This window comes from Halichoerus grypus, chromosome 11 (assembly GCF_964656455.1).
Source record: "Halichoerus grypus chromosome 11, mHalGry1.hap1.1, whole genome shotgun sequence".
Lineage (NCBI taxonomy): Eukaryota > Metazoa > Chordata > Mammalia > Carnivora > Phocidae > Halichoerus > Halichoerus grypus.
In genome coordinates, this window is record NC_135722.1 from 96,773,878 (window position 1) to 96,793,199 (window position 19,322).

The following is a 19,322-nucleotide window of genomic DNA, read 5'->3' on the forward strand; positions in this document are numbered from 1 at the left end:
TTCACAGTTCAGTCTCACACGAGTCTCCCATGTTAGTCCTACTACTCTTCCTTCCACTTATTCCTTAGATCTCTAGCACTTATGTCATTCTGTCTTACAGTCTAGCTGGTTGTTTATGTTTGCTTTTCCCACTCACCAGGAAGCTGCTTAAGAGTGGGAACCCTATCAGGGCGCCTGGGTGGCTCGGTCAGTTAAACGTCTGACTTCCGCTCAGGTCATGATCTTGGGGTCCTAGGATCAAGCCCCATGTTGGGCTCCCTACTCAGCGGGCTCCCTCCCTGCCCCTCCCCCTTCTCCACACTCTGCTCGTGCTCTCTCTCTCTCTCTCTCTCTCTCTCTCTCGGGCACCTGGGTGGCTCAGTTCGTTGGGTGTCTGCCTTTGGCTCAGGTCATGGTCCCAAGACCCTGGGATCTAGCCCACATTGGGCTCCCTGCTCAGTGGGGAGCCTGCTTCTCCCTCTCCCTCTGCCTGCCGCTCCCCCTGCTTGTGCTCACGTGTGCTCTCTCTCTTAAATAAATAAATAAAATCTTTTAAAAAAATATATAAAATCTTTAAAAAAGAGTGGGGACCCTCTCGGGGGCGCCTGGGTGGCTCAGTCTAAGGCTTGGTTTTGGCTCACGTAATGATCTCAGGGTTGGGGGATTGAACCCCCTGTCAGGCTCTATGCTCAGCGTGGAGTCTGCTTGGGATTCTCTCTCTCCCTCTGCCCCTCCCCCCAGAATAAAATAAATAAATAAAATATTTTAATAAAAGAGTGGGGACCCTGTCACACTCATCTGTCTTTCCTCATATTCAACCAAGGTGCTTTAATATGCTAAAGCAGACTCTCTGAGGGGGAAAAGTGCATTTATATCACGTTGTCCCCACAGTACTTAAGAATTTCCCACACACATAGTAGGGATTAGTAAATTCTTGTAATTTCAAGAAGTCTAACAAGATATTCCATTATGCATGCCAACACCAAGAATTTCTATATTGTTTGCATCTTTTGAAAGCTCATGTTATCTCAATGGAATGGGAGATCTTGGGGCATGCTTTCAGCTAACAACTTTTTTTTTTTTTTTAAGATTTTACTTATTTATTTGGGGCACCTGGGTGGCTCAGTCAGTGAAGCATCTGCCTTTGACTCAGGTCATGATCCCAGGGTCCTGGAATGGAGCCTCGCGGCAGGCGGGCCTTGCTTCTCCCTCTCCCTCTGTCCCTTCCCCTGCTTGTGCTCTCTCTCCCTCTCTCTCAAATAAATAAATAGAATCTTTAAAAAAAAAAAAGATTTTATTTATTTGACAGAGAGAGAGGGAACACAAGTGGGGGAGGGGGGAAGCAGGCCCCCCCGCTGAGCAGGGAGCTTGATGTGGGGCTTGATCCCAGGACCCCGGGACCATGACCCCAGCCAAAGGCAGACTCTTAACGACTGAGCCACCCATGTACCCCTCAGCTAACAACTTTTTTTTTTTTAAGATTTCATTTATTTATTTGACAGAGAGATAGCACAGATAGTCAGAGTGGCAGGCAGAGGGAGAGGGAGAAGCAGGCTCTCCGCTGAGCAGTAAGCCCGATGCGGGGCTCGATCCCAGGGCCCTGGGATCATGACCTGAGCTGAAGGCAGACGCTTAACCGACTGAGCCACTCAGGCACCCCCATAACTTTTGATACACTGATAGGGGAGAGGCAGGAAGAAAAAGAAAAAGTAACTCAACTGCCTGGAAAGAGACACAGATAGGGTCCTGCAAGTGTCATTGCCCCAGACTATCCAAAGCTGTCTCATGGACTTCTTAGGCACTGTAAAACATTTTGAGGACAGGTTTTGACAGGCAATCCAACTTAACAATAGATCGGCTTTGCTCACTGGGAGGCACTCAGGGCCTCCTAGTAGGAGACACGCATCTCAGATGTTGTCTACTCAGCCCAAGAAACCACTGACAACTCGCCTGATCTGTGAGTTCTAGGACCAGCTTCAGCACTCAGGCAAATGCTTTGAATTTTTACCAGGAAAAGCACAAAATTTCAAGTGTGGCCAAGTCCTGTGTTTGTTTCTCCTAATTAGTCTGATCATCACCTGGGCATTTACCATCATGGGAACAAAAATATTGTAATGCCAGTACCCCAGTAATCATGTTCTGATGGTAACGTGTATATTGGATGAGGAATCCCTAGTGTCTTGTCTTTGAACAAGTCCCCTCCCAACCCTGTTCCAGTGGGGGTTGTACTGGGGGGTGGGGGGTGGCTAATGATCTCTGGAGAAGAGTCAGAGGTTCCCAATGACAGGTTGGGAAGGAAAATAAAGAAGGAAATAGATACACTGTCCCTCCAACCTCCAGGGAGTCTCAGCCTGCTCCTGATCAACAAGATAATTGAATGTTGCCTCCTCTGAGGCTCCCACAAGCTCCTCCTTTCCACCTGCTCCTGGAGTCTCACTTCCCCTACTTGGGAGGCCCTTCCACTCTTGCCACCTACTGAAATCTTTGGAGATGCTACTCACCTCCCCTGATCACAACTAATTGCTCTTTCCATGTGCTCCTATTGCCATTTGTCCCTCTTTAAGACCCAGACTTACTGTGTGGGATGATACCTTGTATACAGATATCTCTGTGGCAGCCCCGTGGGCGTACCCTGTGGAGTAGAAAACACTTGCCTCTAGAGAGTTTCCAGTCTAAGAGGCACAAATGCATGTACGCATGCGTGCGCGCACCCCCCCCCCCCGCCCGCCACAGAAAAACAATACCAGTGGGATAATAAGTACTGAAAATCTGGTGGAATACTATCAAGTATGTTACTGGGATTACTTTATATATATTAAGTATATTTCATACATAGGCGGTTTTTGTTGCTAATTAGAGGTGCCTCCAAGTAGAAGGGACATTTCACACCTGGTTTTGAGAGACAGGAGAGACCATCTTTGGCCTAAAAAGAGTCAACCTGACCCTGACTCCTGGAGCACGCCATTTTCGAGAGTGGACAAAGTGAGGAGATACTTGAGCTGTCTCCGTAGTCCCTGGTGGTGGTTTCCTCTCTGTGGAACGTAAATCATTTTCCACGGAGAGCCGGCTGGTGAATGAAAGGGAATGAAGCTGGTGAACTGTTACTTGCAAGGACACAGGTGCCAAGCCAAAGGCACGATAACCTAGAGGAAGAAGGCTGACTGCGAGTTTCTCAGGCCCACAGGAAGCCACGTGTGGGGCTGAGTCTCCTGCTTCCTTAGCTCTTTCTAGCGGTTTGGGAGCTTGGCACAATGGAGGACCAAGGAAAGTCAAGTCCCGCGTTAAATCCAAGACCGGAGGGCACTCCCGGCCCCTTCAGTGGTGAAGTGCCCCGCTGGGTTGCCCGGCAACTACTGCTACTGCGGGGGCAGAAGGCGGTGGGACGATGAAGGCCAAGTACCTGAATCAAGGACAAGAAAAACATGGAGTGGGAGGAGTGGGAGGGACTTCTCAAGTGCCCAGGCTTTAGAATTTACGGCAGCTTCCGAACTGGAGCTGCGTTCCCGGGAACTAAGCTGCGTTTATCTTGACTTCCGACTAGGTTGGCAACAGGTTTTCTTCCCGCCGCGGGAGCGGCTCCTCATCCTCGTCCCTCCTGCCCTCCCCGTTGCCTCCAGGAGCCATCTTCCCGGCTCCAGAGGCTCCCCCGAGGAAACGCGGGGTCCTGGCCCTTTAAACGTGACCTGCTGCGGCCCGCGGCCCTAACCTGACGTGGAACCCAGAGTAAGCGGCGTCAGACACGTGGGACAAGGAGGTGTTCATCTTGGAACCGGGCAAGGCGTTTTTCCGCTTTGGGCTTTGCATCTTTAATACGGCGTTAGGAAAGTATCCGCTTTTGTTTGTGTGTCTTTAATTGTTTTGCCACTACCGTCGTGGTGAAAACTCTCAAATAAAGGACGCAGTTTAAAGGAACATTTGTGTCCCCCGCGCTACGTGCCTGTATTAAAAATGGCCGCCGCCGCCTTCCACGACGCTGGTTGCTCTGCGAACAAGATCCGGGAGGAAACAGTGGGTATGCAAGTGCCGTGGGGGCACCGCCGAGGTTGCGCTATAGAGGCTCGCGGGAGTCCTGAGGGCGGCTCAAGTCGGAGTTGTTGGGCTTCGCTCAGGCTGTTGGGGGAAGACCCAGCCTGTGGGGAGCGGCCCCTCCTCCCTGCTGGGGGCTCAGGGCTTCTGCCCAGCTTGTCCATTAGCTGAGGAGGTGGCCGAGCGGGGCCCCCGGCTGATCATGTGGGCCTTCCCGGCGTTGCCAATGCCGCTGCTGGTGAATTTGATCGGCTCGCTGCTGGGATTTGTGGCCACGGTCACCCTCATCCCCGCCTTCCGTGGCCACTTCATCGCCGCGCACCTCTGTGGCCAGGACCTCAACAAAACCGGCCGGCAGCAAATGTGAGCGGTGGCACCCGGGTCCCGGGCGGGAGGCAAGGGCAGAGGAAGGGGCCGGCAGGGCAAGGGCGGGAACTGGGGTGCCTGACCCCGCGGAGAAGGAGCCCTAACTCCGCAGACAGCTCCGGGCTCTGGGAGATGAAGGGCAGCACTGGCTAACATTGGGAAGGGATGTTGTGGTTGAGGGGACCCTCAGGTGCATCGGGGACTCCAGCACTGGTGCCCTTCCCCACCCCCCCTTTCCCCATTAGATGGCTGTAGTGCCTGCTCTAGTGAGTGACCACGCCCCCTTTCCTCTCCCTCCGCCCCCTCCCTTTGCTGCTGGGCCACAGCCCAGAGTCCCAGGGAGTGATCAGCGGTGCTGTTTTCCTTATCATCCTCTTCTGCTTCATCCCTTTCCCTTTCCTGAACTGCTTTATGGAGGAGCGGTGTAAAGCCTTCCCGCACCATGAAGTAAGTGGGTGAGTGGGGGAGGTTGCTTGTGGCCGGGGTCTGGGAGCTACCTGAGAAAGTTGGGGTTGTTTGGGTGGAGGGGCTGAGGATCCAGGGAAAAGACAGGTATTTTTGAAAGGTGAAGTGGGCGTAGGCTTGAGCTGTGACCTGCCCGAGCCTCCCCCAGTTTGTGGCCCTGATAGGTGCGCTCCTTGCCATCTGCTGCATGATTTTCCTGGGCTTTGCGGACGATGTACTGAATCTGCGCTGGCGCCATAAGCTGCTGCTGCCTACAGCTGCCTCATTACCTCTTCTCATGGTCTATTTCACCAACTTTGGCAACACGACCATTGTGGTGCCCAAGCCTTTCCGGCCGATTCTTGGCCTCCATCTGGACTTGGGTGAGTAGCCCTGCCACTGCTGCCCCTGTGGCCCCTACTTCAGGGCACCCTTACCCTGGGAGATATCTAGCAGAGCATCATTCCTGGTGCTCCAGATTCTCCTCCAAGTGTCCCTGACTTGTCCCTATGTCTTCTCAGATCCTTTCTGTTGGTCCTTCGTCTGATCCTCTGTCCCCACCACTTTTCTCAGCAGAATATCCTTAAGTCCTCATTTCAATGGTACACACTTTTTACCGTCTTCTTCCCCCAGGGATCCTGTACTATGTCTACATGGGGCTGCTGGCAGTGTTCTGTACCAATGCTATCAATATCCTAGCAGGAATTAATGGCCTAGAGGCTGGCCAGTCACTAGTCATTGCTGCTTCCATCATCGTCTTCAATCTGGTGGAGCTGGAAGGTAGGTGGGATTAGGAGGAGGGAGAGAAGAGAAGTCTGAGTGTTAAGGAAGTTGCCTGATACCTGGCTTTGGGGAGTTTGGGGGGAAAAAAAGCGATATATTAAGATTTGTTAAATGTAAGAAAGAAAAATAGCAGCCCTGTCATTTTTACCTGGATTGGCACTAATAGGTAGGCCATGGTCTTCTATGGAACGTAAACAATTTCACAGAACTTCCAAGTCAGACAGGGTCACTCTATGACCACGATAGTAAAACCAACTCAGGTAGAACCGCATTTTGTGCATCCCTCAAAAATGACTAAGGTCTCCCTCTTCTGGCTAACGTGAGCAATTGCTGCTTCCTTCTGATAACTCAGTTCCTCCTACTTTTTAGACAAAACTAAGATGCTCAGTCATAGAATTACTTTGACTGACTGCACCCAGTCTAGGGCAAAACTCCACCTCCTTGCTTTCTCCCCAAAATTACTTAAAACGAATCCTATAACACATCCTCCTAATACCCCCTTACTAAGGCATCCCATGGTTGCCTATAATGTGTGGTCTCTAGTGTCTCCCTTGTTACAAGTCAGTAAACCCAGCTTTGACTGCTTGTGTGTTTCTGGTGGTCTTTGGCTGATAAGCACTGATATCAGTGTTTATTAAAACTAACCACTTTAGTGAGCATTATCTCATTTGAACTTTGTAACATGTGGCAGGGGTTCTCGTGAACCGTATTTTGTAGTTGAGGAAACTGAGGGCTAGAGAATTTAAATGTGTCATGATTGAGGTCACACAGGACGTAAATCTGGTATTCAAACCTAGGTCTGACTGATCTAAACCAAATTGAAGACAGTAACTCATTTAGGAAGGCTTCGTGAATAAGGTGGAATATTAGGAATTGCCTGGGTGACACAAAAAGGGTGGTGAGTTCTTGAATGTGACTTGGAAGAGGTGGAGAGTACAGCTTGGGACAGAACTTAGAGACAAAAATAGGACCCAGGTATGCAGGGGAAGCACCTATCAACTTTTCCTTCTTTCTTTTTCCCTTGCTTCCAAAGGTGATTATCGGGATGATCATGTCTTTTCCCTCTACTTCATGATACCCTTTTTTTTCACCACCTTGGGATTGCTCTACCATAACTGGTAAGTGGGCCTGTGGCTAGGGGGATAACTATGTGATCATAGAATGAGTATGGTCCTGGTCATGACCCAACTCCTGGAGAGGCTAAACCTACGCACACCTACGTTGAGTATTTTCTGGGTCTCTAGTTGGTAATATTCTTCAATTGCTTTCAGCCCAGTCGCAGTTAGGGACAAGTGCTGTGGAGCCCCCAGGAAGAGATGAATGCAGGGCCTTGGGTCCTGGACAGTTGCTGGAAGAGCCACAGTCTCCTCTGGGCCAGAACTAGAGTCAGGGCTAGCCCAGGGCCCAGGAAGTGTAACGTGAGAGAAAAGATGGATAGTGCCTCCTGCCACTGGCTCAGATCCTCTCCCCCACACAGGTACCCGTCACGGGTGTTTGTGGGAGATACCTTCTGTTACTTTGCTGGCATGACCTTTGCCGTGGTGGGCATCTTGGGACACTTCAGCAAGACCATGCTACTCTTCTTCATGCCCCAGGTGTTCAACTTCCTCTACTCACTGCCTCAGCTCCTGCATATCATACCCTGCCCTCGCCACCGTATTCCCAGGTAGCCACTTTTGGGGCTTGAAAGGGACATCGTAGCTTTTTCACTTGGGATGCGTAAAGCCAGCCTTACACATCTGCTGTGCAAAGGGAGTGGGCCCAAAGAAGGGCTCTTTCCACGTGGTTAGCCCTTAGAAATTACAGAGCACATTCACCTACATAATCTAATCAGCTCTGATCACACAGTAGTAAGCAGAGCCAGAAATAGATCTTAGGTTGTTTGATGCCATGTTCAGTGCTCTTTCTATTAACTGACCGCAGTGAGGAGAGTTCTTGGAATAGTGGCCCCGTCACATAAAGCTCTCTTCCCCCTGCAGACTCAATACCAAGACAGGCAAACTGGAGATGAGCTATTCCAAGTTCAAGACCAAGAACCTCTCTTTCTTGGGCACCTTTATTCTAAAGGTAACAGGGTAACAAGGAGGTAAGGCTCTAGGCCGTCATCGGGAATTCAGGGACCGGGGATCCTGGGCCTGTATCAGATCCAAGGGGAGTTTGGAAGCACGAAGCAGATCCCCATTGCTGAAGCAGAGTTGAAGTTCTCTCCACCTCTGGCCCCTCCAGGTAGCAGACAGTCTCCAGCTAGTGACGGTGCGCCAGAGCGAGCATGAGGATGGTGCCTTCACGGAGTGTAACAACATGACCCTCATCAACTTGCTCCTTAAGGTCGTCGGGCCCATGCATGAGAGAAACCTGACTCTGCTCCTGCTGCTGCTCCAGGTGTGGTCGGGGAAGGGCTCTACATACAGCTCCCTGTCTGCCTTTCTCCATGATTCTGATCCTAGTGTGTTTCCCCTCACAGATCCTTGGCAGTGCGGTCACCTTCTCCATTCGGTACCAGCTTGTCCGGCTCTTCTACGATGTCTGAGTCCCCCGGTCCTTGCCCTTTACCGCACAGTCTGCAGGGTTCCTGACTCAGGCCGACCTCTTTCCTGACCAGGAATGCCTCCTGGCCCAGGCCTCTCCCACCTCTTATTCTCCCCCAGATTTTGTACTTAGTGATTCCATTCCGCTGTGATTATCGACACCCTGGGCCTGTCTTGCCCTCTACTGACTGTTGATTGGACTTTGCCACTTCAACTTGCCACTCTCCCTCTCCGTCCCGTCTCGTCTTTGCAGCCTCCTGAGGTGGGATACTGCCACTTTTATGCAGTTATCCACGACTCGGACTCTCGAGGAATATGTTGGGCCTGGGGATAGAGCCCTTGCTGGGGATAGGGACACAGGCTCGAAAAATCACTTGATATTTGACTATAAATTAAGTATTCTGATTAGTAAGAGCAGACTGGGGGGCCAGGTGCTCCCAGTGGTGACAATAAAGTGTTGTCTTTTTCTTATTGTTGTTCCTGTAGGTACATCTCCTATATGGGCATCTTAGGGTAGATTTGGGAGGGTTGGTGGAGGCAGCTCCTCCAAGAGGTCCTTTTTCTTTCAGTACAGCAGGCTCCTTGTAGCAAGAAGGGAACAGAACTGCGACCAGACAGAACGTGTTGAATAAATACTGAAATCCTCATGCTTCGGTGGCAGGGAGGGCCATAAGATTGGAGTTACCTTTGTCTGGTGTGGGACAGAATTGCGGGGGGGGGGGGGGGGACAGGGGGAGGGGATCCCGTTTCTTCCCCTTTTCACTTTCCCTTTGCAGGATGGGAGGAGGGAGAAAGGCGAAGAGAGGGACCAGACCTGGAAGGGGAGGCAGTGGCGTTGACCCCTTTCCTTTAAAAATCCTAGGCCCTCACAGATTTCCCAGAGGCTCCAGAGGTGGCTCAGACTCCACCCTCTTTGTCTTCCGGTTCTGGTCTCCAGCTGTAGCATTTAAATCTGGCGCCCTTCACCTGGATTGGCTACCTCAGGGAGTGGTGGGCTGGCTGCGTGCTACCGCTCCTCCTCGCCTTTTTCCCCGGGCAAAAGGTTTTCAAATCGGACCAATCGGCGGGCGCGCTCCCTCAGCCGTGGCGCGTCACGGAAGGGTTAACTGCAACCAACCGGAGGCGGGTATTCGAGAAAAGAGCCAATCAGGAGGGCGCGGAGGTGTGCCCTGGGGGCTTATAAGGGCGGCCCCTGGGCGCGCGCGGCAGCAGTTGGACTGCGGCGGGCAGCTCTCCGTTGGCCCCCTTCGAGGCGTCCCTCTTCACCGCTCTGCTACCTCGCGCAGCATGTCGGGCCGCGGCAAGACCGGCGGCAAGGCCCGCGCCAAGGCCAAATCACGCTCGTCGCGCGCCGGCCTCCAGTTCCCAGTGGGCCGCGTGCACCGGCTGCTGCGGAAGGGCCACTACGCCGAGCGGGTCGGCGCCGGCGCGCCCGTGTACCTGGCGGCGGTGCTCGAGTACCTCACCGCGGAGATCCTGGAGCTGGCGGGCAACGCGGCCCGCGACAACAAGAAGACGCGGATCATCCCCCGCCACCTGCAGCTGGCCATCCGCAACGACGAGGAGCTCAACAAGCTGCTGGGCGGCGTGACGATCGCCCAGGGAGGCGTCCTGCCCAACATCCAGGCCGTGCTGCTGCCCAAGAAGACCAGCGCCACCGTGGGGCCGAAGGCGCCCGCGGGCGGCAAGAAGGCCACCCAGGCCTCTCAGGAGTACTGAGGGGCGCCCGCGCCGCAGCCGGCCCACCATGCCACCACAAAGGCCCTTTTAAGGGCCACCACCGCCCTCACGGAAAGAGCTGAGCCACGTCGGGCTCGGGGCGGGCGGCCGCGGCGCTCGGCTCCCCCCTCCCGCGTCGTCGCCGCCGCCGCCGCCCCTCCCCCGCGCGGGCTCGCCGGCCCTCGCTCCCGCTGCCGCCCGGCCGGGGGGCGGCCCCGCTCGCCTGGCGCAGAGGCCCGGGCGCCAGGGCGCCCGTGACTCAGCCGCCCGGGCCCCGGAGCCGCCGATGGGCGGCGGGGAGGCCGCGGCGCCCCCTGGAAGACCCGCTCGCCGCTCTGACGCAGGGCTGAGGTGCGCGCCGGGGCCGGGGAGCTCCGGCTTGGTGCTCGGGCCGAGACTCTCCAGACGCGGTGCGGGAAGAACCGATCACTGTTCGCCCTGGCGCCGCCGCCCCCCCTTCCCCCCGGGTCCCGCCGTCTGCACCCGCGGGCCGGACGGTTCTGCGGGGACTGCCGCCCCGGCCGCGGCGGGGGAGGGGCGGGGACCCGGGCTTGCGGGCCGTGGGGACCGCAGGAGGTGTGCGCGCGCGCCCGCGGTGACCGCAGCCGGGCCCTCGGGCCCCGCCGCTCGCCCCACTTCCCTTCGGGCGACTCCTCCGCGGGCCACGCACCTCCCTCCGTACCAGCACCGGCCCGTTCGTCCCTGTCTGCACTGAGCCTCCGATTGCTTCGGAACTGGAATTTTGCAGCTACAACCCATCCAAGACTAGTACCTTACGTATTGGGGAGTTTCAGATGGACTAATTTTGTTTATTAAAGGATTGTTTTTTTAAAAAAACGCAGTGTCTGTGGTCATTCTGTAACAGTTGTAGCACTGACTTTGTAGACTCCTATCCTGAGGGGGTGGGGGTCGGGGGTGGGGGGGGGGGGACTCTGATACATGGCCCACCTATCTAATATCCATACGGGTTAGCTGGAGAGGGGCAAGTCCTAGGTTTCTCCGATCACCGCTCTTTCCTGGGAGACCGTTTGTTGTTTGAAATGAGAACTGCTGTGGCAAGAACAAAGAACATTCCAGGAGAACTTTGCACAGAGGTCCCAGCCTCTGAAGTAAAGAGTACAGGCTTTGTGTCTGTCCTTATCTTTCCTGCAACCTCACCAAAAACAAAGTCACCTTCAGAGCTGGTTTATTAGTTGAGGTGGTTACATTCAAAGGCCGTGGTTTGAACTTTTTCTCTAAAGAGATGAAACCCCCACCTACCGCAGAGGCAAGGCACTCCCCACAGCCCCAAAGTGAGGTAAGTCTCTGCCCTTGCAGTTCAATCCCTGGGGGAATCACTCACCAGGTAGCAGTGAGGATGGGGCACTGAGGGCTGGGAGGTAGGCACTGGACAATAGGACCCAGGCACCTGCGCCCCACAGACCAGTTAGTGGGCATCGTTAAGCTGCCGGGCAACATCCAGTATGTTCTTGGCTCCTTTGTTCAGCAACAAACTGGCCAAGCTGATGCCCAGGTTCTCAGCAGCCAGCTGGGCTTCTCGTGGAATATTCCGCGCAGTGATCCCCACCAGCTGTGGATCATCCTCGGGACCATCTTCATGCTAGGTGAGGGAGGGAGGTGGGATCTGGTGAGCACGAAAAAGGAGGTAAAAGGCAGGTTTGTTTCTCACCCTCTCCCTCACTCTCCAGCTTTGGCACCTGGGCAGTGACACGGATGGTGGCCTGCATGGTCTCTTGCATGCTATCTGAGCCGTCTAGACTCCAGACTCCTCCAGTCAGGTACAGCTGGCAAAGGAAACGGGTCACCTCAGCATATTCGGAGAGAACTGCTTAGTAACCCGGGCTCTTTTTGCGGGCAACTCGAGAGGCACAGGAACACATCACGGTGCTCCCTTACGTGCCTTCCCACCCAGCCTCCCCTGCTTACTTGCCCATCCTTCATAGCTGTATGGACTGCCACGGGCACACTGCAGCCTCCTTCCTGCAATGAGAAGTTCTCCCTGTGAACCAGGGACTCCCCACCACCGTGTGGCCAGAGCCCGCAGAGATAGAGACACCCCTGAAGACATAACGGAAACAGAGGCAGGGGCCCAGACCTGGGGCCTGTCCATACATTCAAGAATGAGTTACCTCTAAATGAGAGCATTAATATGAGAAATCTCCCGTCGACTATTCCCAACTCAAGTCCCCACCCCTCCACAGGTGGAACATGGACCCTACCAGGTGCCTCAGGAAGGCTCGCTCAGCAATGCAGCGAAGCAGAGTCTCCGGATCATGCAACACACCCACCAGATCCAGCATGTCCTGGTCACTGGCTCGGACTTCCACGCCCAGGGCCCCCTGATGGAAAAACAGCCTAAGACATCAGGCCTAATCTTTCCCCAACCAATGGAGGTAAGGACGGGAACCAGCCCACCTCCACCTGCTCCCCAGGATCCCTTTTAGCCCAGAAGCCTCCCAAGGCCTGCCCCTCCTTAGAAATGTTTATGCCGGGAGAAGGAGATGCAGAAGGTTATGAGACCGGCTTTTTGGTTGAGAACAAAAGAAAGGGCACATCAACACATGGCTTCCCTAGTCAAACATACCTGACCCACAGCATACATGCATTCCTCTGGGTGTAGGATCTGCAGGGGCAGACAGACAGAAGGGTAAAGATGGGGGTGCCTGAAAGCAGACAGTAGTGAGAGGGGGCTTCCCTATCACACAGAAAGCCTAGTGGGAGTCTGGCCTTTGACCCCCCATCTTCCCAGCCTGGGGCCCATGTCCAGCCTATACCGTTAGAAGCAGGATGTTCGGAAAGAGAATACAGGCAGGAAAAGGAGGAAGGTTAACTGGGGACGGAACAGGGACAGCCCCTACCTGCCCCACCCGGTGCTGCCAACCCATGCGCTGCAGGCCAGCGGTGGCCAGGATGATGGCACTGAACTCCTGCAGTTCATCCAGCTTCCGCAGCCGCGTGTTGAGGTTTCCCCGCTGTGCAGGGATGCTAAGGACCACAAGCACTGGGCAGTCTGGAACCTCACACTGCTCCCCCTGCCTGAGTCTTTCTGTATCTAACAGCTCCCCTCTGGTCTTCTGCTTACCGATTACAGCTAACATTAACTTAATTACTCACACTTGATGGCTACACACCAGACACTAATTGAAAGTGCTTTACAGGGACGCCCAGGTGGCTCAGTCGGCTAAGCGTCTGCCTTCGGCTCAGGTCATGATCCCAGGGCCCTGGGATGGAGCCCCGTGACGGGATCCCTGCTCGGTGGGAAGCCTGCTTCTCTCTCTGCCTGCTGCTCCCCCTGCTGTGCTTTTTGTTTCTTTCTCTCTCTCTGGCAAATAAATAAAATCCTTAAAAATATAAAATAAAAGAAAGTGCTTTACATACTCCTATTTAATTTTCACAACCCAGTGAGGTAGGTCTAATTATTTCCATTTTACAGATGAGGAAAATGATACAGAGAAGTTAACTAACTCGCCCAAGGTTACAAGACCTCTGAGAAGCATTCCCTGACCCCCAAGTCTGTGCTTATAGATGTTCCAGCTAGAAGCTTCCAGAGAATTCCCTACTTTGTGCACGGGAGTGCTTAACACATACTATTTTGAAAATTAGCTTTATAAAACATTCGATATGTTTAGAATATCAAAATATAATAGAATATGAAATAAAAATGGAAGCACCCTCCACCTCCCCCCTTCCCAAGTAATCACTGTTTAGTATCACTCTGTATTATCAATGCTCATTTGTCTCCAGAACAAAAATGTAAAACTCTATAAGCAAGGACAACGTTGGTCTTGCTCACCATTATCCCTAGTGCCAGGCACTGGCCTGGGGCTAAGAAAATATGAAAGGATTATGAATGGATGGATGGATGGGTGGATGGATGAATAGGGCAGACACTGGAGGACAGACATTCCGTTGGCCCGTGTCCACTTCCTCTGGAAGCTCCTTTCGCTCTCATGACTCCCTGAACCCTCTGGACCCCGCCTTCCTCCTTGGCTACTGCCCCCTCCCTCCTCGGAAAGGATACAATGCTCTTGAACTCCAGGTGTGGGAACTTTCTCTGCAGCTGGGCCGCTCTCCGCAGGGAGCTGGTTCCCACCACACTGCTCAGAGAGAGGGTTTAAAGTGAGATTTAACCCGAGATTTCCTCCTCTTCCTCCCAGCCCTCCACCTTCTGTGCATGTCCCACCAGGATGCCTATCCAGGCCCCACTCACCTCTTCTCTGGCAAGGTTTCTAAGGTTTTCCCAACAAATTTTGGGTGAAAGACAACAGCATCATAGGGGTTCTCCCGCCTGGAGACAGAGGGAAAGTCAAAGAATGAGGAAGAGATCTCAGTGCAGGTCACGTCCAGGCTCTCTCCATAACCAACTAACTGGCATGTTCTCGGTTCCCTAGAGGCAGAGGGCAGAGTCCCAGAGGGAAAAGTAGAGGTTAACAGGATGCCTCCCCCTGCCCATGCCCGACTTGCATGGTTCTTACTTGCAGACAGCTCCAATGGTGAAGCCAGGGGGAAGCACGGTGGGCAGGTCCTTCAGGGAGTGAACAACCAGGTCCACTCTAGAGAGATGGAAGAGGGAGGCAAGGAGAAGGAATCCCAGCAGCAGGCCCCCACCCCTCCTCCACCTATGCCCACCTGTACGTCAGTGGTCTGCTAGGAAGCGGGCCTGCCAGGACCTCAGGACCCTGAGCCCTGCACCCTCCCTTCTGTCCCCCTCCCCCAGTCAATCCTGCCTTCCAGGCAGCCAGATGGCTCAGAACCAGGACACTCTCCTTTTCTGAGGCCTGAGAAACCCACATATGAGCCTCCCTCTAGCCTACCCAAAGGTTGAAGCCCCATGGTCTAGCTGATAACCAGGTCTGATGTGCACAGGGGTCCTAGCAAGAGATGAGTAAGAACTGTGTTTCACTTACTCATTCTTCTCCAGTGCATGTTCCAGCTCCTTGGTAAACAGGCTCTTCTCTCCAATCTGCCAGTCAAGAAAGAGCCTCAGAGGGGCGCCTGGGTGGCTCAGTCGGTTAAGCGGCTGCCTGCAGCTTGGGTAATGATCCCAGGGTCCTGGGATCGAGCCCCATGTTGGGCTCTCTGCTCAGGGAGGAAGTCTGCTTCTCCCTCTCCCTCTGCCGTTCCCACCCACTGTGCTCCCTCCCTCCCCCCACTTCAAATAAATAAATAAAATCTTTAAAAATAAAAAATAAGGGGCGCTTGGGTGGCTCACTTGGTTAAGTGTCTGCCTTCCACTCAGGTCATGATCCCCGGGTCCTGGGATCAAGCCCTGCATCGGGCTCCGTGCTGAGCGGGGAACCTGCTTCTCCCTCTGCCTCTGCCTTTCCCTTGTGTGCTCTCTCGCACTCTCTGTCTCTCTCTCTCAAATAAATAAAATCTTTAAAAATAATAACAATAGAAAAATAAAAATAAAAAAGAAAGAGCCCCACAGTGAATCTCTTGGGGGGAGGAAAGAGGAGGGAGGGAAAAGGATTGGGGGGGAATATGTTACCTTAGAAAGCGCAGTATCAAGAATCTTGTCCCCTGTGGTGGACATAGCGACTGAGGAGAGAACCAATCAGGTGCTCACTGATCAGCATTTCCTGAGCCCCTCCTGAGCCCAGCACTGTGCTAAGACTTCTAGTGGATACAGAGGCACATACACCCCAATCCCTGCCCTCTGGGAATGTAATGAGCTAGCAGGAAGACTAGACACACCGATAAAAAGACCCAAAGCAGAAGATGTTAAATGCCAGGCTGGCCCAGCGAGTCAAGAGCTGGAAGTATTCAGAGGAGGAAATGGCCCTCCAAACTGGGGACAGCCAAGAATTCTCAGAGGAGGGGTGCCTGCATGGCTCAGTTGGTTAAGCGTCTGCCTTCAGCTCAGGTCATGATCCTGGGGTCATGATCCCCTGCTCTGCAGGTGGGCCTGCTTCTCCCTCTCCCTCTGCCTGCCACTTCCCCTGCTTGTGCTCTCTCTCTCACGTCAAATAAATAAATAAAATCTTAAAAAAAAAAAAAATCGGAGGCAATGGGATGAAGCTTTGAGCCTAGGGAAAGCCAGAAATGCTGTGTTTGCGCCCCCCCAACCCGGGTGGGGAAGAGCTTCTTCCCATTAGCTTCCCGTCCTGTCCAGAAAACTCACCAATTTCGAACTGCAGACCTGGGTAGAAGGCTTTCAGCATTGCCACCACACTGTCTGTCTGTATGCGAGCCAGCTGGGGACAAACATTCCGATTAGTCCTATCCTCCCCTGGCACTGCCCTGAGCTCACACCCTCACAGGGTTAGGGACATACTGAAGAAACTGGAATTCAGAGAGGGTTTGAATGTCCACCTAGGAAGGAGAGGGGTCTGGTCTGGGAGCCCTCTGCACCCCAACAGCTTGCCCAGACTCTCTCTCCACAGAATGCAACATGCCATTCTTCATGGGATTTAACACCCAGCCACCCCATTTATCTTCCATTTCCGAGGTCCTGGGAACTAACCCTCTAGGCCCCCCAACTTGTGATACCGTGAGCACAGAACTCTTCCCACAAACTTCCTCTGCCCGGTGACTGTACTCACCTGGCTCTTTCGGGTACCCACACGAATCACTCTCATCTTTGGGCCGTTTTCTTCCTGCAGAAAAAAATCCCCAAGTCACAGTCCCCTCTGTTCCTCGTGTTCCTCAACACCTAGTCCAAGAACCAGAATCAGTGGCTTGGAAGAAAAGAACCTCAGCCCCTGGCCTGCGGCCTGCTGAGCCTTGATGTGGGGAAATCCTCCAGGACTGGTCCCTTTACCTTCCTCAGTACCTTCTGCCCTCCTCGCAGATCCAGAGAAACAGAGACCTGAGGGAAGCGCTAGCAGGACCCGCCGTTGCTCTTGCTTTAATAACTGGACACTGCGCCCGGAGGCCCATCCTGGCTAAGGCTGGGGGAGTGCTGCACAGAGCCGGGTGTGTAAAGAGATAAGGCCCATCAGCCTGGCTACAGGGAGGGTGGGTCCCGCAGCAGACAGGGGCAGGGCAGCTGGGGCCACAAGAGAACGTGCGCTGAGTCACCGAGGACAAGTTCAGTATCCACAATACGGCAGGCACTGCTGTGCTGTCACCTGGATGCCAATGCAACCCCACAGCTGCCACAGCAGGGACCCCCTAACCCGGCGGGACTGCACATATAAAGGACTACGGTCAACAGATCCTACGGAGAGTCCTGCTCAGCCTCTTGGCAGGCTGACCTTTAGCACAGCCTCTCATCACGATCTGTTCATCTATAAAATGAAGAGGTTGCGACTCCAGTATTTTCTGCCTCAGATGTTCTACGAGACTTAAAAGGCTAAGCTGCCTAACGTCCATTCCCCTAGAGTGCCGCCTCTGGTCTCACCAACCAGAAATAGCGGAACGTCGTTGACCAAGCTAGGAACTCAAAGGGACAAACCTCTTCCTCCTGCCAGGGCACGCTGGACAAAAGTGTTCAGTGCCACGCAGGGAGAACTGCGTTCCTCAGTCTGAGGTCCTATCTCTTTCTAGATCAGTAGCCACTGTACATAATGTCACCTTTCCCTATTCTGAGATCTTCATCCCATGGAGTTGTTTTGCAGGCAAGTCTCTGGGTCCTCTGTTGTTGGGAGGATATGACAGCTGGCTGCTCCTGGACCCTAGTCTACTGCACTGCTATCAGTTCTCCCATAAATAAACCCTAGGGACCCTGAGCAAATTAGGCCAGGCCTAAAATGCTAAACACGGCCACTAAAATTCTGAGCCACTGGGAGCCCACAGAAAGGAATCTAAGGTCCCAGAAACTGCTAGGTTCACACAATCCCTTAATTGCATCGATTCTGCACAGCATATTTTATTCCATTAAAAAAATATTTATTGAACATGTACATGCTGGAACTATTGCTTTTAATCTTCATGAAAACCCTATCAGGTAGACAGGGCAGGTATCTCTGGAACCATGTTACAGAAGCAACTGAGAAGTGAAATGATTTGCCCAGAGTCACACAGCTAATAATGGGAAAAGAGCTGGAGCCAGAATCCAGATTTTCCTACTCCTAGTCCAGTGCTCAAGAGTGTCTGTAATGGCAAAAAATCCCTCTCCTCGCCAGCAGGCTGGACGTCGGGAAATAAGCAGCTGCCCCATCTCTTTCTTATCTCGCGCTGGCAGAGGCCCCCACTGGCTGTAGTTCGCATCTACACAAGCCCAGAGCTCGGGCGGCGAGCTAGGGACAAGACTCAAGGGTGGCGCCCCACCCACCATAGTAATCCAAAGGCGTGTGTCTCAGTTGGGGACCTTGACAGTAGACTGGGGCTGGGTGACGGCTAAAAGGGAAAAAGCAAAGGTGTGTCTCAGTTGGGGACCTTGAGAGTAGGCTGGGGCTGGGTGACCGCTAAAAGGGAAAAAAGGGAGAAGGCGCACTTTCAAGATGTTTGTGTGCAGTTGGAGGATTTGGGATCCAAAGTGGGACATATTCCCAAGGTGGCCGAATCCCGCCTCGGCCCTGTCTCGTGTGAAAGGATCCCGGGAATAGCACCTTGTCTGGTGGAGACGAACTTTCCTGGGCTGGGTCATTAAATCTAGGGCCGTGGATGCCAGGCACGTTGGAACCCCACCCAGATCCCCGCAGGGATGGAGGTTTCGTTCCAGACAATCCCTCCACTCTTAACCCCGCCCCCACCGCTCACTCAGTTCCCCTGTCCTTCCTAAGGGCAACCAGCTACTGGCCCTTTAAAAACTGTTTTGATCAAAAAAAAAAAAAGAAAGACGGATAGTCGCTCCGACCAATAGACGACGGAGGGTGGCAACCTGGAGCCAATCGTTGCACCGCCAGTCCGGAACGCCGAAGTTGCGAGAGTCCCCGGCTCAGTACTCACCGCCGTTGCGGCCCCGTTGCCGTTGCCAGACATGGCTGTGCTCGGGAGGTAGGTCAGGGGGCTGCCGCCGAAGTCCCCCCGGGAGCCGGGGGAGCCGGAGGGCCCGGCCAGCGGGTGCACGCGGGTCCGAGCTCCTCCTGCTGCCGCAGACTCAGCGCTCTGCGTCACTTCCGGCACCCGCCCTCGGGGAGGACCACCCTCGGGGCGGGAATTGGAACGTTGCGACAGAGACGACCTTACCCTTCTGTTACCGCCCCTACTCCCCCGGGCTGGTGGGGACGCTGGGCTCCCGTCCGCCCCAGTCTTCCTGGCTTGAGACCCGGGCCTTACTGTTTTTTTTTTTTTACATACACCTCGTTTTGAATCAAGAATAACGATGGTCAGTGACTAAGATTTGCTCCCCAGATTCACCCACAGAGCGAATTCTGCAGTCCCCCGACCACCACCCAAAGGGATAGTCAAGCCAAAGTTAGCCCTGCCCAAGAGGAAGAGTATTAACCCTAAAATGCTGCGTTGGAAGTAAAGCGTCCTTGAGCCACGTCCACGCTCCTTCGGCTGGATTTGACACCTCCACATAGGATGCTCCAGAAAGTTGGCAACCCGGAATTCTACAGCTTTATCCCCTTAGCTGTAGCACAAGCA

General features: G+C 53.8%; 3 protein-coding genes across 6 annotated transcripts; 2 read left to right on the forward strand and 1 right to left on the reverse strand.

Moving 5' to 3' along the window:
• Nucleotides 1–3,431: 3,431 nt before the first annotated feature.
• Nucleotides 3,432–8,597, forward strand: DPAGT1 (dolichyl-phosphate N-acetylglucosaminephosphotransferase 1). Its single transcript, XM_036090723.2, has 9 exons — nt 3,432–4,368; nt 4,698–4,818; nt 4,985–5,198; nt 5,449–5,595; nt 6,632–6,716; nt 7,076–7,264; nt 7,578–7,665; nt 7,825–7,980; nt 8,063–8,597. Exons 1-9 carry the CDS (start codon nt 4,208–4,210, stop codon nt 8,126–8,128), a joined length of 1,227 nt encoding a protein of 408 aa, XP_035946616.1. The 5' UTR covers nt 3,432–4,207; the 3' UTR covers nt 8,129–8,597.
• Nucleotides 8,598–8,897: 300 nt separating this feature from the next.
• On the forward strand, nt 8,898–10,682 carry H2AX (H2A.X variant histone). Its single transcript, XM_036090729.2, has one exon. It carries the CDS (start codon nt 8,904–8,906, stop codon nt 9,843–9,845), a length of 942 nt encoding a protein of 313 aa, XP_035946622.1. The 5' UTR covers nt 8,898–8,903; the 3' UTR covers nt 9,846–10,682.
• A 332-nt stretch (nt 10,683–11,014) lies between these two features.
• HMBS (hydroxymethylbilane synthase) lies at nt 11,015–18,865 on the reverse strand. Of its 4 annotated transcripts, none has more exons than XM_036090724.2 (14): nt 18,681–18,864; nt 16,391–16,444; nt 15,970–16,042; nt 15,337–15,386; nt 14,753–14,808; nt 14,321–14,398; nt 14,056–14,133; nt 13,867–13,942; nt 12,704–12,817; nt 12,430–12,468; nt 12,065–12,184; nt 11,772–11,825; nt 11,543–11,629; nt 11,015–11,445 (listed from the first exon to the last, which is right to left on the reverse strand). In XM_036090724.2, exons 1-14 carry the CDS (start codon nt 18,711–18,713, stop codon nt 11,272–11,274), a joined length of 1,086 nt encoding a protein of 361 aa, XP_035946617.1. In that variant the 5' UTR covers nt 18,714–18,864; the 3' UTR covers nt 11,015–11,271. The 4 variants fall into 4 exon arrangements, with proteins under 4 accessions (XP_035946617.1, XP_035946619.1, XP_035946618.1 ...); XM_036090726.2 differs by lacking the exon at nt 18,681–18,864 and adding an exon at nt 16,621–16,763; XM_036090725.2 differs by lacking the exon at nt 18,681–18,864 and adding an exon at nt 16,609–16,763.
• Nucleotides 18,866–19,322: the final 457 nt, after the last annotated feature.

Bases quoted from the DNA above. Each gene is read 5' to 3' on its own strand.
- DPAGT1 (XM_036090723.2), top strand. From the start codon at position 4,208: ATGTGGGCCTTCCCGGCGTTGCCAATGCCGCTGCTGGTGAATTTGATC. The intron at 4,369-4,697 runs GTGAGCGGTGGC...GCTGGGCCACAG, and splicing joins AAAACCGGCCGGCAGCAAAT to CCCAGAGTCCCAGGGAGTGA. The intron at 4,819-4,984 runs GTAAGTGGGTGA...AGCCTCCCCCAG, and splicing joins AAGCCTTCCCGCACCATGAA to TTTGTGGCCCTGATAGGTGC.
- H2AX (XM_036090729.2), top strand. From the start codon at position 8,904: ATGGGAGGAGGGAGAAAGGCGAAGAGAGGGACCAGACCTGGAAGGGGA.
- HMBS (XM_036090724.2), bottom strand. From the start codon at position 18,713: ATGTCTGGCAACGGCAACGGGGCCGCAACGGCG. The intron at 14,134-14,320 runs GTAAGAACCATG...CTCTGTCTCCAG, and splicing joins ACCATTGGAGCTGTCTGCAA to GCGGGAGAACCCCTATGATG. The intron at 12,185-12,429 runs GTATGTTTGACT...TTTTTCCATCAG, and splicing joins GCATGTATGCTGTGGGTCAG to GGGGCCCTGGGCGTGGAAGT.